The following is a 19,516-nucleotide window of genomic DNA, read 5'->3' as shown; positions in this document are numbered from 1 at the left end:
ATTCTATTACATAAGATATATATACAAAAAAGAAAAAAATATGAAATGCAAACCCTGAGTCAACACTCAGCACCTTCCCTAAGGGGCTGTAGGGTGCAACATTTCCCCACATTCCACTCCAGACCCTGTGCCCATTCTGCCTCTCCTTTGTCTGATCCAAAACCTGTTTGTCCTATGTGCCCTACGTGCAGATTTTAAACATTTTCAGTACATATAACACAATTCCTTAAGTATCATCTGTACATACATCTCACAATGATTATGAGAATCAGTATGACAATTTTCTATTAAATACCTCTGCTTTGACCCTTTATGGATAATCTCATGAAAGCACTGTGTTCAGCATACAGAGTCTGCCAAGCCTGTTAGGGTATGTCTACACCACAAAGTTAATTCGAACTAACAGCTGTTAGTTTGAATTAACTTTCATAGGTGCTACACATACAAACAGCTAGTTCGAACTTAATTCGAACTAGCGGAGGAGTTAATTCGAACTAGGTAAACCTCATTCTATGAGGACTAACGCCTAGTTCGAATTAAGTAGTTCGAATTAAGGGCTGTGTAGCCACTTAATTCGAACTAGTTGGAGGCTAGCCCTTCCCAGCTTGCCCTGGTGGCCACTCTGGGCACAACCAGGGAAATTCTTCTGTCCCCCTCTCGGCCCCGTAGCCCTTAAAGGGGCATGGTCTGGCTATGGTGCCCATGCCAGCTACAAGCCTACCAGCACCCAGCCAGAAGACCCTGCACCTGGCACAGCATGAGCCAGCCTCTTCCCAGTAACAAGGCTGGTGGCTCCCAGGAGCCTTTCCGGGGCCGCAAGAGGCGGGCGTCCGCCTGGTCTACTGCAGAGATCGTGGACCTCATCCAGTTTGGGGGGAGGCCTCCAATGTCCACGACCTCCGCACAAGGCACAGGAAAGTGACCATCTAGGGCAGGATAGCTGCAAGCCTGGCCACCAAAGGCCACATGCAAAGCCAGGAGCAGGTTTGCATAAAAATCAAGGTGGTCCAGTGAGACACCCGACCCTGAGCCCTGAGTTTAGAACATAAGAATATAAGAATGGCCATACTGGGTCAGACCAAAGGTCCATCTAGCCCAGTAGCCTGTCTGCCGACAGCGGCCAACACTAGGTACCCTGGAGAGGATGGACCGAAGACAATGACCAAGCCATTTGTCTCGTGCCATCCATCTCCAGCCTTCCACAAACAGAAGCCAGGAACACCATTTCTACCCCCTGGCTAATACCACTCCATGGACCCAACCTCCATGACTTTATCTAACTTCTCTTTAAACTCTGTTATAGTTCTAGCCTTTACAGCCTCCTGTGGCAAGGAGTTCCACAGGTTGACTATTTGCTTTGTGAAGAAGAACTTTCTTTTATTAGTTTGAAGCCTGCTACCCATTCATTTCATTTGGTGTCCTCTAGTCCTTCTATTATGGGAACTAATGAAGAACTTTTCTTTATGCACCCTCTCCACACCACTCATGATTTTATAGACCTCTATCATATCCCCCCTCAGTCTCCTCTTTTCTAAGCTGAAAAGTCCCAGTCTCTTTAGCCTATCTTCATATGGGACCTGTTCCAAACCCCTGATCATTTTAGTTGCCCTTTTTGGAACCCTTTCCAAGGCCAAAACATCTTTTCTGGGGTGAGGAGATCACATCTGAACACAGTACTGAAGATATGGCGTACCATAGTTTGATTCTTCCCCTCCTCCTTCTTCCCCTGGCTTCCCCCTTCCAGCTCCCTCCTCCCAGGTTTCCCCCACCCCTCTCCCACCCTCTCTCTTCCCCTCTCCCACCTCCTTTTCCCAGTCTCCCCAGAGGCTAATCCCCCCACCCTCCAGTTTTGTTAAATAAAGAGAGTTTCTATTTTTGAACACACGTGTCCTTTAGTTTGTACATCAGGAAGCGGGGCTAGGGAGGGGTTAAGTGGAAGGAGGTGAGGGAGGAATGGGGTATGAGCCCCCGATGGGGAGGACTGGGGTGGCTCTGCAGGCTCCTCAGGGTGGAAGCTCTCCTGCAGCTCCCTGATTGACCCCCCCTGTATGGCAGCCTGCGGCAAGTGCAGCTGGGCTGATGGCCGAGTGCTGTGATGTGCCGAGTGTGGGTACTCAGGGTACTCCAAGTCAGGACTGCTTTGCTGTCCCTCATCGAGGTAGACAAGCAAGCGGGGAACCCTGAGAACTGTCTGTCCAGGCTGGGGGTCGGGTCCCTTTACTCACAGCCCTCGGCTAGCCTGAGGCAACAGCTCCACGTTCTAAGTCCGTCCTAACCTGATGCCCTGCCGGCACTACTTCCAGCCAGCCTTAACTTCGGTTCAGGGTCCACTCAATGTGGACATGCTAGTTTGAATTAGCAAAATGCTAATTCGAACTAGTTTTTAGGTCTAGATGCACTAGTTCGAATTAGCTTAGTTCGAATTAACTAATTTGAATTAAGTTAGTTCGAATTAGTGCTGTAGTGTAGACATACCCTTAGGAGCTACTGTTAGGATATGTCTACACTACAGCGTTATTTCAAAATATCTATTTTCAAAATAGTTATTTTGAAATAGTATTTTGATATTTCGAAATAGCGCATCCACACTGATTGGATGCTGAATCGCTTTTAAAGCCTGCCAGCAGGGCTTCAGGTCAAAAGTTACCTTGTGGCCAGGGCAGCCAGCAGGGCATCCTGGGAAGAGCTGAAGGCCCCCTATTTCAAAATAAGCATCTACACAGCACTTATTTCGAAATAGCAATTTCAAAATTGGCGCTATTCCTCGTGGAATGGGGTTTACCAATTTCCAAATAAGCCTTCCACTATTTCAAATTAATTTCGAAATAGCACTTGGCTTGTGTAGACGCTAGGAAGGTTATTTCAAAATAATGGGTGTTATTTCAAAATAACTTTGCTGTGTAGACATACCCTTACAGAACAAGTATCAGAGGGGAATGTCTCTGTTGCAGAACAGCAAACCCTTTGGCAGTTGGCACTAAAGGGTTCTTAAGACCAAAATACTCTACCCAGTAAAACTGTCTTTTTTAAATTATTTTCCCAGATAACTCAGTCATCTGGTTATTCTCTTTCCTACTAATCTTTCCTTCCTCATTATTATTTATCCCTTCCTGCTCTCCCCTGTTATAGTTGCCCATGTATATGTTGGACACCTCACAAAATAGGCTAAGGTACATTCCATGCTCCATAGAGTATACTTTCAAAATTTAACTTGATAACCCCTTAGAGAAGAGGAGCGGGAAGGTAAAGAGTGATCATAAAAGGATAATAAAGATAAAAAGAATTAAATAGCTCCTTCTATCTCACAAGTAAGTTTCTCCTTTTTCTTTTGTCTCTCTTCTATTCTCCCCCTCTTACTTCTTCTATTTTCTGTTTCTGTCTCTCTCTCATTTCAGTTTTAAAGAGAACCTGGTGCCTCTAGTGAGGGTATTGATGACGGGAACGCTCTAGGTATTCCTACATCAGATTCATATTGGAAGCACTTGCACCACTTGGTGTGGCTTTTTGCATTGTTATCATAGCACTTGCAGAGGGGGTAGAAGAACAGACTCTCTGTTGATAATAGTGTTTCTACAAGCTCTGTCAAAAGCATGTCCCCATTTGGTCACCTGATATAGCTGTTTTCTTTGGACCTCATTGTTCTCAGTACTGCTACATACACCATGAGCACAGACTTGCTTTTATTTATTATTAATGGCAAGTTTAACTGGTTTCTTAGACATTTCCTTTTAAGCAGCACATGGAGATGTTTGTGAAATCCCCAGTACTGTAATTTCTCAGTGTTTTCTTATACCAGGTCCAATCTGTGGTGCTAGTTCTAATCAGTGTTCAGCTGGTTGCTCATACTCTCCTATGGACAGAAAGTTTGTTCTTCCCATACTGAATGGAGTTTTAGGCATGGACCTGTTACAGGAACAACTAGGGAATGGCTAGCACCGGCAGCCAAACTGCCTCTGTTTTAAGGATTCACAGGATAAATGAGCAATGATGTATACTAATAGGAAGGTTATGGAAGCTGATATATCATGTGTATTGAGCATGTGTGCTCCTGCCGCAAGCACAGCTAGAGCTTGAATAGAACAAGTTAAAATCTGTCATCTGAGGAACTTCCAGGTGAACCAAATGGGAACCTCCTTCTGGCTTAACCAATGAAGGCCAAGCTAAAATTCTCTCATCTGGAAGTTTCTCTTTTCCTGTTCTAAAGCTCACTCTTTTTAAAGAAGATTTAAATTTTGCTAGGAACACACTGAATATGTATTACCCCTACCTTGGGGGTGGTTTTAATGAAATATTCCTGTAATAAAATGTGTTCAAACTGTATCTCCAGATAAGATAAAAGGCTGTCCTCCCCAAGCAAAGATGGTTAATGTTTTACATGCCCTTTAATTACTCACGTTCTAGCCCACATATCCAACTCTTCATCCAGGTAAGCTTTAACTTTTTTTGGCTGAAGTCCAAGAGAATTCCCAGCAAAGTAGATGCAGCTTTCATTGTCATTCACTAAAGTTGGGTTAGCTGGGAGGGGAAAAATAAAAAACCCTCAATTATAACTATACCACTATTCAGATAGTTACATTATTTCCTTCCACTCAAAAGAGCACAGATTTTCTGATCAATAGAAATATCAAATAAATGTGGTAAAATACATGCTAGAAACAAACATTAAGATGACATTTCTTTATGCAGTGATTTGATTTTTATGGAAAAATAGATTAAATGACTAGAAAATATCTCTTGCTATGTTTGGCAATACTTCATTGAACTCAACCAGTCGTACATTTGTCAGAAGTAAAGACAACTTGGTTAACTTCTTAATTAAACCTTAAAGGTCTTTTAAAATGCATAAATCAGACAGCAATTTTAATCTCATCTGTTTTACAGATGCTCTATGCCCGGTTTTCAAGCTCATTCTCTTTTAACAAGAACGATAGAATGGTGTAAATATTATTCACACTTCTAAATTGGTTCTACCCAGGAAGACAATAATAGTCTCAATGAGACTACGAAAATAATCTTATTCAGAATTTAGAGCTGTAAATCTCACTATTATGCCTTAAATTCCAATCAAGATTAAAACAACTCTGCACTGCAGTCTCGTCCTCAGACATAAAGGCCCATGGCTACTGGTGCAGAAAGTGGGTCCTACCTCCTTCCCACATTGTTCTACCTTTTCATCTGTTATCCCGTGGATTCTTTTTATCAACTGCTTGACCTACACCTCTTTCCTCTCACAAAATGCTGATCATTTCCATTTCCCTGGCATATTTAATGCCACATTGCACTGTAGCAGCTGTCTAAACTAAATTTGTTTTTCAGCATCATATTAATTATTCCACAGCTTCTTTAACTAGTGTATTATAAAGCCATAATATTGTACCAGTTACTACTTTTCCCATTTCATTCACAAATCTCTTCATTTTTTAGCGTATGCTACTACCTATATAACTGCCTGCTCCTCCATTTTTTACACACCGTTGGCCTACAAATTATTTCTGGAGAGCTTACAGCTATGGATCTGGCTATATATTGTGGGGTTCCAAAATATTGAGGAAAGGTTGCTAAGCACTTGAGCGCTAGGGTAACAAAAAGACTGTTGCAGTTCAAATATGTGCTCTTACCTAAGTCTGAATATAAAACAAAATGTACACTATAAAAGAAATAAATAAGATTTATATTAAAATTAATTAGATAGGATATAGTAAGTGGTTTTCACACCTGTTAGAATGATTCCAACAGGTCAGCTTTAATAACATATATTCTTTTGCACACAGAAGCCTAGCTGTGCACTACATATAATTTAGAGCTATATTTCTAGTGAACCAAGGTAACCTTTGATCCAAGACCAAGAACAAGTGGTTTTTCAATGATGATGAGTCTAAATGAAGGGTAAATTTATAATTTAATCATTAACCAGGAGGAGCTACTGGCTAATATGGGATATTATATTGTAGAATGAAGAGTAGATGGTCAAAAAGATATTAGGACATTTGCCACTACCTTTCAACATTTTTGGGGGGAAATTATAGTTCAGCAGTTTCAGCTGAGGGCATCTTCACTCAGCAGCACAATGGGGACTATGCAAAATAAGTGCTTAAAATCTGAATATTTAGCTAACTTTTCCACTGTCATCTCACTCCACTTGTTCTTTTAAAACCCCATCTGCATGCTTGCCAAACTCCCAGAACAATATGACTTGGAATCAGACAGTTGGCAGGTTTTCACTTAATTTATAGAGTGTAAACAGTTATTACAATTCACATTTGGATAAGAGAGTTAAACTATCATTATGATATTTGACACTTTTTAGAGTGCACATTACACCTATCTCTCATGAATGTTCTGATCTCCCTTTTTTCAAGACTATGTTAAAACCTTATTCTAATGTTTTATGTAAATATATAAAGAATACTTGATGGCTATTATCTGTAATGACATTTATCTTCAGGAGCAAGTTATCTAGGATCCGCTCATGCGTGAAGATAAATGTCATGAAAGATCAGTCATTATAGTATATCTATACAATATAAATATTTTTACCCCTGCTGTTCTTCAGGACAGGAGCTGCATTTCATGACAGTTTTGTAAAAAAGAAGACTCAGGATGTGTGAGAACAATGACAGATAGAACAGTGCAGTCTTGGTGAAAGGAGATGGGTGGAGAGGGGGAACCATAATACTGAAAGTGTGTTAAAGCAGAGGAACTGGAACATAAAACTCTTCTGACTGGTGTGTGTATAGAAAGAGATACTTTCTTGGACTCAAAGCTGCTGAGATATTAAGATGACAGTTAACCTAGAGATATTCTGACAGAGACAAAGAGAGAGAGAGGAGTCCAAACCCATACACCTCTTTGCTATAAATCATGGAGGAGGGAAACAAACAATAAAAGCAAGGTAATCAGCCCAAAATGAGAGCAGAGACAAAAGCAGGGATTCAGAAGAATCCTCCCACTGTGCATCCACCAGAAACCCCTGTGTATAAACTCCATTTCAAAGTTTGGACCACAAATAACTGTGTAGAGTTCTGTTAGGGTATGTCTAGACTACACGCCTCTTTCAAAAAAGAGCATCTAGACTACAACCAGTACTTTCAAAAAAGCAAGTCGCTTTTTCAAAAGAGAGTACCCTGGCAGGATGACTGCGCTCTTTCGAAAAAGCACAGTTTGCATTACATAGCACCTTTTCTGAAAGAGCACTTTCGAAAAACGGTGTTATTCCTCATAAAACAAGGTTTACCGCGGTCGAAAAAGCCACCGCATTTTTTCGATTTATTGTCAACAGAATGCGGCAGTAGTCTAGACGCAGGTAAAGATTTTTTGAAAAAAGGCCATTTTTAAAAAAAAATCCCTGTAGTCTAGACACACCTGAAGCGCATGTTTAGACTACAAGCCTCTTTCAAAACTACTACCTGTGAAAACTCTTTCGAAACTGACTTCCTGAGAAAACTACAAAACATCGATAACCTCCCTGATAATGCCATCCTTGCTACCATGGATGTAGAAGCTCTCTACGCCAACGTCCCATAAGAAGACGGATTATAAGCAATTAGAAACACTATCCCAGAGGATACCACTGCCAGTCTGGTAGCAGACCTATGTAACTTTGTTCTCACCCACAATTATTTCCAATTTGGGGACAAGTTATACCTCCAGATCAGCAGCACAGCCATGGGTACCCACTAACATCCCCACAGTACACTAACATCTTTATGGCTGAGTTAGAACAACATTTTCTCAGATCCCGTCCCTTTTTACCCCTTCTGTACTTATGCTACATCGATGACATCTTTATGATCTGGACCCATGGCCAAGAAACACTTGATGCATTCCACAGGGACTTTAACAACCTACATCCCACCATCAATCTCAGCCTGGACCATTCTACACTACAAATCCATCCTGGACACCACAGTACAAATCACCAATGGTAAATTAGACACCACTCTCTACAGAAAATGCACTGACTCCTACAGTTACCAATGTGCCTCCAGCTCCCATCCAGGACACACCATACGATCCATCGTCTATAGCCAAGCCCTTCGATACAACTGCATCTGCTCTAATCCCACTGACAAAGACCAGAAACTTCAGGATCTCTACCAAGCATTTATAAGCCTTAATTACCCACCCATAGAAATAAAAAAAACAAATTGAAAGAGACAGATGAATACCCAGAAACCATCTACTTCAAGACAGACCCAAGAAAACCAACAATAGAACACCACTTGTCATCACCTACAGCCCCCAACTTAAACCCGTCCAATGCATTATCAATAAACTGGAACAGGATACTACTCTCCGAGAGGCTCTGGGAGACAGACCCATAGTCTCCTATAGACAACCACCAAACCTCAGGATGATTCTTACTTACAACTACAGGACATACCACACTAATACCAACCCTGGAACTTTCCCTTGCAACAAACCCCGGTGCCAGCTTTGTCCACATATTTACTCTGCTGACACCGTTATTGGACCTAACCATGCCAAGATCAAGAACACATATTCCTGTTCATCCAGAAATATAATTTATGCCATCATGTGCCTAAAGTGTCCGTATGCTATGTACATTGGACAAACTTCTCAGACACTTTTTCAAAGAATCAATGCACATAAAACAGACATCATACTCTCTCACAGACAGAAAGCTGTTGCTTGCCATTCCAGCCAGACTGACCATTCTCTCAATGACCTTAAAACATGTATATTGCTTCGGAGAGATTTTAACTCCAGACTTCAAAGGGAAGCTTCAAAATTGTCATTCATGCTTAAATTTGACACTTTATGTATGGATCTCAACAAAGATGCTAATTATCTCACCCATTACAAGGATAGCTTCCCCAATTATCACCCCTAATGTCATTACCTCACAGACTCTAACCTTCCCCCCTCACCCCAACTCTGTTCTAAAATTTGATTTGTCAATTTTATATGTGTTCACTTTTTTTTTCTTGTATCATTTAGGTATATATGATCATGCCAATTTTCTTCAACAAATTGACCTGAGGAAGTGGGTCTGGCCCACGAAAGCCCATCGCCTAATAAACCATCTTGTTAGTCTTTAAAATGCTACATAATTCTGTCTTTTGTTTTAGCTAGACCAGACTAACACAGCTACATCTCTATCACTTTTTTCGAAAGAGCACTTTTGAAAAAAGGCATTCTTCCTTGTAAAATGAGGTTTACCACAGTTGAAAAAACTGCCACGTTCTTTTGATTTAATTTCAAAAGAATGTGGCAGCAGTCTAGACGCAGGGGAAGTTTTTTTTTTTAAAAAGGCCACTTTTTTACAAAAAAAAAATGTAGTCTAGACACACCCATAGAGTAAAACGATTAGGCTCAGACCTGTTTCCACTGAAGTCAGTGACAAAGTTCCCATGGACTTCCAGGAGAGGAAAGATCAGTCCCCACCTGCAGAGGTTACATCTACACTACAGAGTTTTGTGGAAAAGCAACTTTTTTTTGCAAAAACTAGCAGATCATCGACACCTCAAGCACATTTTTGTGCAAGTAAATCAAAAGATCAGAGGAGTTTTTCACAATTGGTAATCCTCATTCTACGAGGAAGAATGCCTTTTTGCGGAAGAGCTTTTGCACAAAAAGGCATGTGTGGATGGGGAAGAGGGATTTTTTGTGTAAGCAGAGGGAAGAAGAAAAAGCACAAGTGCTCTGGTGGCCATTCGGTCCATAGCAATCACTACTTACTTGTAAGAGAGCATCCAGGCAGTCTGGATGCTCTCTTGCACTAGAAGTTTTAGCAGAAGATCTCTTCCAGCAAAAAGCCTGCAGTCTAGATGTAGCAGAGAGAACTAGATTGCATACCCCTCTATGCCTTCTGACTCATCTGAGGGGTCACAGAGTGTAGCTTTGCTAGGGAATCTAATGACATTATAGACACAGAAGCAAGTCATGTTTCCAGATTTTGGATGAGCAGAAAGGAATAGGAAAACAAAGACACTTTCATTACTTTGCCCAGAGAGTCACAGAATCCCTTCTGTCTTCTACCATAGATCTCTACATAACAGAGGTCAGGGACTAGCCTTTTCACCATATGCCCCAGTGTTTTGGGATGTGCCATCTGTACCTCCACTTGCAGAGGAACATGTAGTGGATTATTTGGTAGCAGTTTTGTGGGCAAATATTTCTGCGTATTGTTACAATGAAGGTAAACAGAGTGTTTTCTTTTATAATGGCCAAACTTTGCAGAATGAGGCTAGTTATTGATCTACTAGGTTTCAGCTTTGAATTTTTCTTGAATTATTTATTAAATGATTCCTGGTGGCTTGCAACAGCAGGAAGGAACAAGTTTACTACATAGATTTACCATGTAAGGAAAATGATGTCCTTGAAGATTTTAGAATTATATTGATTTGAACTAGTGTGCACTTTTTGCTTAGACTCACACATGGGAGATCTAAAACAGATTTGGTTTCCTAAACCAAAACTTAGATGGTAATAGGTTTATTGCAAAGGTGATTATTTTGATTTCTCTTTTGTAGAATTTCAATACCAACATATACCTTTCAGACAGCACCTATCTACCAAACATGGCATTGATATTAACTTCAGGGGGTGAAAGAATGGGTATTGACAGTCAATACTAATAGAAGGATTCTTTGTGGATAAGAGTGGTTGGACTTGGAGGCAGGTAAGAGAGTTAAATGTAACATATGGAGATATATGTATGTCATGGAACTGGAAGGGACCGTGAGAGGCCATTGAGTCCACTCCCTTGCCTTCACAGCAGAACCAAGCACCATCCCTGGTAGATTTGCCCTAGATCCCTAACTGGCCCCTTGAGAATTGAACTCACAACCTTTGACTTAGCAGGCCAATATTCAAGCTACTGAGTTATCCCTCCCCCTTTAAATAAGTGAATTATTAATGAAGCTAGTATCATCAAGTAGTCTTAGTGAAACAACAAACCTGCTCACCACCTCTTGTAACTGAATATAATGTGCAAGTTTAAACTAGCCAAGATATTTTATACTAATCTTCTCATTAGAAATCACATTTTTAACACTCACTATTTTAAAAAGATAAACTTCCAATGTGTGCCCTATGGATAACATTTACAATATTTCCCATTTGAAAGGTTTTGCTACAAATCTACCATCACTTGTTCTTGTGCCTACATCCAGATGCTAGATCTATGGAGCTCATAAGAACTGAGTAAATAATAATAAATAATCACAAACTCCACATCTTCTAATTGTCTTCTCTGAGCTTCCCAGTACATTCTGTCTTTTCTTGTTTAGATTATAAACTGTTTAAGGCAGGGATTATATTTTTTCTGGTGTATCATTGAGCGTATTATGTATAATTGACACTTAACTAAAAACAATTAATAGCATTCCTGTTAATCACCCATCAATATGAAGCAATTGGATATGTCCAGATTACCATTTCTAAACTGTGTAATTTGAACAGGAGGTCTCCTGCAAGAGCAATTCATTTTGTAATATATAGTTCTACTGTAATTGCTTTGGGAAAGTTAGAATGATGTAGGGATTTTTTTTTAGCCATGTTTGAAAATATGAGCCATATTTCACCCTTAATATTAACTTATTGCTAAAATAGTTCAGTGACTTACATGGAATTATTTGTGGCTACTGTCATGAGGTCATGAGTAAAAGAATCAACATTTCCATACATACTTTGGTCAAGATGATGCACACATTATGAAAATTGTTCCAGTTATTTTGTTTGCCCTTTAGCTATAATTTTGTCACTCAGTCATTTCTGCTTCACTGGTCTTAAGCCTGACATTCAAATGTTAGACATGTCTTTCTATAATTCAGATTCCGTTCATGAGGTGAGTAAATAATGCAAAAAAGTATTTTATTCTTAAATTATGTATTTGAATGTGTACTATTAGCATCCCTTTGTTCTTAGGAACACACCTATTCTTCCTATGAATATCTACTGATGTATATGATAGCAGGGTTATTTGATAAAACAGGGAATATTGATTGAATATTTTAAAAAGGTTGATAAAAAACTTTTCAGTATCTAACTATGAGTTTTCACACAAGACACCTGATTCTATCACTGAAATTCACCCAAAGAGGGGAATAGAAACACACTAGGATATTTAGGTCTCGTGCTCACAATAAGCTGTTTACAAGCAAACTACAGACCAAGGAATTAGCCACATAAATTTAGTGAATCATTTCCAATCATTGTATTTGAGAAAGTCTTGCTCTTTTTGCAGACAATTCCTGAACAGAAAAAGAATAACAATTTTTCAAATAAATGGTTCATACTGAATTACTTGACCATATAAATATTTTCCCCTAAGAGAGAGTTCTATATTTCCCTTAGGGTCCTGTATTAAATTCCTCTTGAGACCTAACAATGAAATATTATGTACTCTAACATAACATATATGCCGTCTCTTCCATTACCACAAAATAATCATAACATAAACCATAACATTAAACTATGGTGTACTGCACAAGCAATCATTCTGACCTGTAAATTCTCAGAGACATTGAAATTTCAATCCATTAGATAAAAAAAATATTTTCCCCATAATTTTTAGTCAGTCATTATATTGTTCAAAGAATTGACTGACAGCATGAGCGTACAGTAAGTACTGTATTTTCACATTTAATTCAGGACAGGAATGAAAGCATATTCTATGACGGAATAAATTGATGGATTTATTTAGCAACAGCAAGGATGAACTGTGCTCAGATATAACTGCAGTTGTTCAATTATAATAGGCAACAATAATTTCCATAGATTTATGGAAAAAATATGCAGAGATGCAAAACTCCCCAAGATAATTATGATTCTCACTTGGAGGTAGATCCTTCACTTTTGGAATATGGAAACATTCACGGAGGTGTTTCAGCTCATCTTCTTCATCTAAGTGCAAAGCAAGTTTCTCATCTGTTGGATTGCATCCTAACTGTGAGGCAGTCTGTTCTAAAATGGTCACTGGGAACTCAGGAGACGATGAATCCATTTTCAAGTCATTCAATTTCACCTTAAAATAGAAAATATCAAAGTTTAAATTGTACAGGAGACATATTAACTAGGGATTGGTAAAAGACCACTAATGCCACCTTAGAAAACACACAAGATTTATTTGATTTCAAGCTTTTATAAAGTGAAATATCTGAATGGGATGGCAAAACCAAAATTGATCAATTCAGGCATTTACAAGGTAAATTGCAGAAGCCCCAAAGGCATCTTTTCCCCAGATACAATGTTATTTCCTCTTTAGACTGTATCAGCTGCTTCTAAGTTCTACCACTGCTCCGGCAGCAGTAACAAGTTCTATAGTGTCATACACATTTGCAGAACTTGAAGCCAGGGGCACTATTATTATTTTATTGTTTCTGCAATCTGTGTTCTGAAAGAGAGCAGGTGTGTAGCTGCATTACAAGTTGTTTTCCAGTCTGTGCAATCTTCAAATGCTCTCAAGTTTTTTCACTCACCTAAATAAATAAATAAATAAATCAGAGACAGAGACAGACAAAGACAGCGAGAATGCTTGTGGCAGTGAAAGATATCATTGTATGATTGGAAGTGTTTTTAGAACAGAATATTGAAATAATACTTCGCCACATCAGTATGTAGTCAACGTTATACCTGCTGTGCACTGATCAAGGGTATGTCTACACTACAGCGTTATTTCAAAATAAGCTATTTCAAAATAGCTAATTCAAAATAACACGTCTACACACAAAATGCATTTTGAAATAGTGGTTTTCTATTTTGAAATAGCACGTCCACCCTGACTGGATGTTGAATTGCATTTAAGGCTGGTTGGAACCAGTTCCAGCAAGGCATCAGGTCTGAAGTTGCATTGTGGCCAGGGCAGTCAGCAGGGCACCCTGGGAAGGGCTGGAGGCCCCCTATTTCGAAATGAGCATCTATGCAGTACTTATTTTGAAATAGCAATTTCAAAATTGGCACTATTTCTCATGGAATGAGGTTTACTAATTTCAAAATAAGTCCTCCGCTATTTCTAATTAATTTCAAAATAACAAAATGGCTGTGTAGATGCTAGGAAAGTTATTTTGAAATAACTATTGTTATCGAAATAACTTTGCTGTCTAGACATACCCAAAGAAGGAAGAAAGTGGGAGAGACAATCCAAGCAGTAAATATGACAGTCCATATTTTCCAATAAGTACACAAACTACAATGGCAATATCTGTTAAGCCCACTAGTCTTCACATGAACAATAGAGAAACCTTAGGTGATGGGTCTAGAACATAAAAAAGTCCCTTTAATTAATTTTCCATGTATATGCAGGTTTATTTGAAAATTTGACTTAACAGATTTTTTTGTCAAAGAATACTTGTCTTTGGAGTAGTTTCTGTAAATTGAATACTGTTGTACATTATTGGCCAGCTCTTATGCACCAACTGAACCCCAGTTGAGTTCTGCAGCACTTGGAAAATGCTCTTTGGCTCAACCTTCTCCCAGTGGCAAATAAGCCACTGGGCCAAAGAGCATGCCCAACGGTTCCAGCCAAATGGGAAGCCATGGAAAACTGGGCATCCATGTGCCACCACTAGTTCTGACCCACTGCTCGGTGTCTCTGCTTGAGAGCAGGCTCACTGTGGGGCAAGCCTCTAACTGCTCTCCCTGGCTAAAGCAACAGGCAGGCAAATCCCCAGATGGAACGGTTAGTGGAGCAAGGCAAGCCTCCAGCCAGATTCCCTTATGGAAGCTCGAGGGCCAGATGAAAAGGTCTGGCAGGCTAGATTCATGGAGGTTAATTAATGAAGATGGATAGGAATGATGTCCGTAGCCTCTGTTAGAGGCTGGGAATGGGTGATAGGAGAGGAACTGCTTGATGATTCTCTGTTCTGTTCACTCACTCTGGGGCATCTGGCATTGGCCACTGTTGGAAGACAGAATACCAGGCTAGATGGACTTTTGGTCTGACCCAGTATGGCAATTCTTATGTTCTTATGCATTCCACAGGCCACATTTTGCTCATGCCTGGTAGAAAAGTCTTGTTCCACATTGGTGATATCACATGACTTACTTCAGAATTTTGCGAAATGAGGCAGGTTTTCACCAAATGATGTAAAAATTGCTCAGAAGAAGGCTCAATTTTGAAAAATTTTACCTGATGCGATTTCCTCCTCCACTTTTCCCTCTTCAACTTTCTGATTCCTATTTTCCTCCAGGAGACAGCATTTACTTTCTATAACTGAAGAGGAGTGATAGTTTTCATGTAACTTTCGAAAATAAAACTTACATCAGAAACGGCACATTCAATGACAACTGGCTAAATGAAACAGCCAGAAAGACTGGCTGGCAAAACATAATAAAACAAATGCCCATTTGTTATCAGTGACGTTATGTGCTATTTCTCTGGATACCATCAGGTCTGGTATACACTACATGGGAAGGATAAAGTAAGATACATAACTCCAGCTATGTAAATTATGTTCCTGGATTCAATGTATCTTAAATCCTTGTCCACAAAGCGGGAGGTTGATAGGAGCAAACACTCCTGTCAGTTTCCCTTACTCCTCGAAGGAAATAGGCATACTGGTGCCAATGGGGGTGACATTTGAGTTTGACCTAGTGGGTCTATATTACACCTGCTAATTGAACCCATAAGATTGTTGTGAGTAAGACACCGGAAGTCATTCTTCTCCTCTTCTCTGCACTGATTAGGCCTAATTAGAGTATTGAGTCTAGTTCTGGGCACCACATTTTAAGAAAGATGTGGAGAAATTGGAGAAGGTCCAGAGAAGAGCAACAAAAATGATTAAAGTTCTAGAAAGCATGAGCTATGAGGCAAGGCTGGAGGAATTGGGCTTGTTTTGTATGGAAAAGAGAAGACTGAGAGTGGATGTGATAGTGGTTTTCAGGTATCTAAAAAGGTGTCACAGAGAGGAGCTGGGGAAATTATTCTCCTTGGCCTCTGATGATAGGACAAGAAGCAATGGGCTTAAACTGCAGCAAGGGACTGTCAGGGTGATTAAACACTGGAATAAGTTGCTAAGGGAAGTTGTGAAATCTCCATCACTGGAGATATTTATGAGCAAGTTAGACAGATATCTGTCAGGGATTATATAGACCATGCTTGATCCTGCCATGAGAGCAGGGGACTGAACTTGATGATCTCTTGAGGTCCCTTTTTTTTCCAGTTCTAGTATTCTATAATTCTATTATTCTATTATTCTAAATATCGACTGCAGCAGCAGCATTCTTCCATGAAGTGTAGATGTGCCCTAAGTGATTATCATAGAGGACAGTTGCAAAGTTGCTTTGTGGTTGGGAGTTAAAGTTGTAGCAGGATTCCTTTATGTTTTTCTTTTTCCATTTGAGATAACCCTAAATGAGACTCAATTTCTTAATTTCTAAAGTCTTTTCTATTTCTCTTCTTTCTCCCTTATGTACTCGGGTGTCTGTTTCTATACATCTCTTACCATTCCCCTTTGTACTTCCACTCCTTGTCCATAATTCCCTATCTGGTACTAGTTCTTTGTTCTCATATTTCATATCATTCTCCTACTTGTATGTTAGCTAGACACACACATGCACATGCACACACATATGTAGGTAGGATCTGAAGGAATGCTTGCCTTACAGAAAGCTAGGAGCGGGGAGAGATCCTGGGTGTGTCTATGTAAATGCAGTTTACTCCTGCTTTGCTTAGTTTTGTTAAATATTCAGCTGATGGAGCAGTGATTTTCTCATTATAATTAACTTGGCTGGTTTTGAGTCACAAATTGTATTAATACTAATTGTAATGTCTGTAATTAGTGTGGAAATAGAGACAAGAAAGATGTTGTTTAACCTATCTTAAAGGAGGGAAACTTAGTTTAAAAAATAAGACTCTGGAAGTGTGCATGTATATACAGTTTGCTCCTGGTTCTTTAGATTTGCTAGATATTCAACTGATGCAATGGTGTTTTGCTCATTGTAATCAATTGGGTTGTTGTGGGGTCACAAATTCTATTCATACTAAATTCAGTAATTGTGAAATACGATCACTAATGCTTTGCAATTACTATGGGAATACAGAGAAGATAGACTGTGTTGAACATATTTCAAAAGAGGGAGACAGTGTCAGTGTAAAGAATTTCTGATGGGAAGGTCTCCATTGTCAGAGTTCTGTAAGGTTAAGAAGGGATAGCAGGACTTCCAGTCACCAAATTACATATCCTCAAGGCATTAGCTATAAAACTGGTTCAACCTGCTTCTCTCTGATATCTCAAGAGAAAAGCTAAAATAGGCTTCATAAGGTGTCTTCTTTATTATTTTAAATGTACTCCAGTGAATGCTGAAATTTCCTGTAGCTGGTCTGTGTTTGGGCCAAGAGTGAAATCATAAGAGCTAAAATCATTCATGGTAGGTCTGAGTTTTTGCCCAGAGTCAAATTCACCATGAACAAGGTGGTGACAGACAGCAATGAGCAGGCAGATGGCGAGCAACCAGCTGAGTGAGATGCATATTTACCTCCCCCCAACAGAAGTAGTGGGTGAACTCAGTAGCTTTACTTCTAAACTCTGAGTCTGTACTGACCAAAGGTAGCAACTATGAGTGAGGTGCAGAGAAGGGTTGGGCACGTGAAGGAGACATTTAGATTACTGGACTTAAGAACCTGAGAGGAAAAGGACACTGCTCAATTTACTTGGAGTAGGATTTTTACTCATGGTTTAAGTTTATGAACCCCATTTGTGGTGATTTCCCAAATTAATGCCAAGTTACTTTCTCCCTCTTATTAAAAGTTTATTTTCTCCACTCAGACTCCATGCTTGAGAATAGGGGAAGTACAGCCTCTCGGGGGTGCCCAGAGTATGTGTGAATTTCTGATATTACTGACAGGGGGCTCGAGGGGATTCTGTGTTGGATGGATGGAGAGGACCCCCTTAGATACTGAATCCAACCTAGGCTGCTGCTGGCTTCACCTGGCCAAAAAGTAACCAAAAAGTAACATATGCAATGATTTGATGAAAAAGACTCATCAAATCCCAAAGTGGCTATTGGGAATCTCCTGTTTTCAAGTAGAACAGATGCACTGAAAATTAAGCAGTTAAAATTAATGACAGTTGGAAAATTGTCATTATATATTCAATCAGCACAAATATCATTACATTACCCTAATAATGCTCTAAAACAAACACAAATATTATTTCTCTTTTGTTTTTTATACATAGTTTACTTACTTAAAAATATCAAAGGAAACATTAACAAACCATCCTATCAAACTGATAAGGAAAGGATCATTAGGTTTAATTATAAGAACTATAATTTGATTATTTTAGATCCATTGTATACTATTTTATAATTCTAGTCCCTGCCTATATAATTGTATCATCATATCTTCATTATTCAACTGTTGTCTCCCAATATTTTCCAAAACTGTTCCGAGCTGATTACTCACGGTACATTCCAAATAACACCGCACTGCCACAAGGCATAACATGAGTCCTTACTTAAAGCCGATTCAGTAAATTCTTAAAAGAGGTTATCACATGAAGAACATTTGTTCTGCCTTCTGCCCTCCAATAGCAGTTCAACAAGTTGCCAAAGATTGTTTAACCCATAGAACTTTCAGAGGAGCATCCGTGTTAGTTTATAACTTAAAAAAAAACAAAAACCCTTAAACAACAAGGTCCTCTAACACCTTAGAAACTAACAAAAATTATAAATAGTATCATGAACTTTCATGGTCACAGCCCACTTCTGTTTTTCAAGCTGCTGCCCTAAAAAAATGTTTAAGAGGGTCACATACATGCAACATAAATCTGTAGTCTCAAGAGTTAAAGACACCAGGCTGAATGAACCAATAGCATTGTTAGAGATAGTAAAGGATTAAAGAACAACAGAACTATAAACTTTACAAAGCAAAGTACAAGGGTCTGATCTTGCAACCTTTAGTTATGTTAGTAATTTTTAATTTATATAAGTACAGTTGCCAAGATCAGTTCCTAAAAGCAAGCCAAAGCAATTTGTTTACTAAACTTATGTCATCCTAAGAGGGTTTTCAAAATACTGCATTAAATTCAACTAAATTATAGAAGTTTAAGTAATGAAAAATATTCTAAATATAATATTCACAGCATGTCTGGTACAATGTAAAGACAAATATTCAGTAAACATATACTTATATTATTAAATAAGGTACAGTAACAATGTCACATGTGCAGCAACAGAACGTGACAGACTAGAATTACAGTAACCTCAGTAACTTAAACTAACTTAGGCACATATTGACCTTAACACCAAAAACTGATACAACATTAAAAGTAATTTTGCACAAAACTCATCTTTCTCCTCCACATAAAACCACATTACCCTGAAGTTAGCAGCCATTTCAGACAAAGAACAAGGAAGTTCTCAAACACTTAAACAAGCTTGTGACAAGAACAGCTTTTTCCACAGCCCTGCGTTTTCTATGCAAAGACTGAACAGCATTATCTCTGAACACATGACCATTTGCAGCTAATCAGAAGTCAAACACATTGTTCCTGTGATCACAGGAATTCATTCCTCTGATCACAACAAAATAAAAAGAGACTCCACAAAA

General features: G+C 39.1%; 1 protein-coding gene across 1 annotated transcript in view; it reads right to left on the bottom strand.

Moving 5' to 3' along the window:
• KYNU (kynureninase) overlaps positions 1-18,844 on the bottom strand; it is a 100,956-nt gene extending 82,112 nt beyond the window's left edge. Inside the window, exons 1-3 of the mRNA XM_025191031.3 lie at positions 18,371-18,844; positions 12,802-12,991; positions 4,395-4,515 (exon numbers count right to left, since the gene is read on the bottom strand). Coding sequence (XP_025046816.3) covers positions 4,395-4,515; positions 12,802-12,991; positions 18,371-18,412 — 353 coding nt within the window. The 5' untranslated portion in view covers positions 18,413-18,844. The remainder of the gene's footprint in view (positions 1-4,394; positions 4,516-12,801; positions 12,992-18,370) is intronic.
• Between the last annotated feature and the right edge of the window lie 672 nt (positions 18,845-19,516).

Source organism: Pelodiscus sinensis, chromosome 7 (genome assembly GCF_052426305.1).
Source record: "Pelodiscus sinensis isolate ZL-2025 chromosome 7, ASM5242630v1, whole genome shotgun sequence".
Classification (NCBI taxonomy): domain Eukaryota; kingdom Metazoa; phylum Chordata; order Testudines; family Trionychidae; genus Pelodiscus; species Pelodiscus sinensis.
Note: the sequence above shows the minus strand (reverse complement) of the source record. Positions and strands in the feature narration are given on the sequence as shown.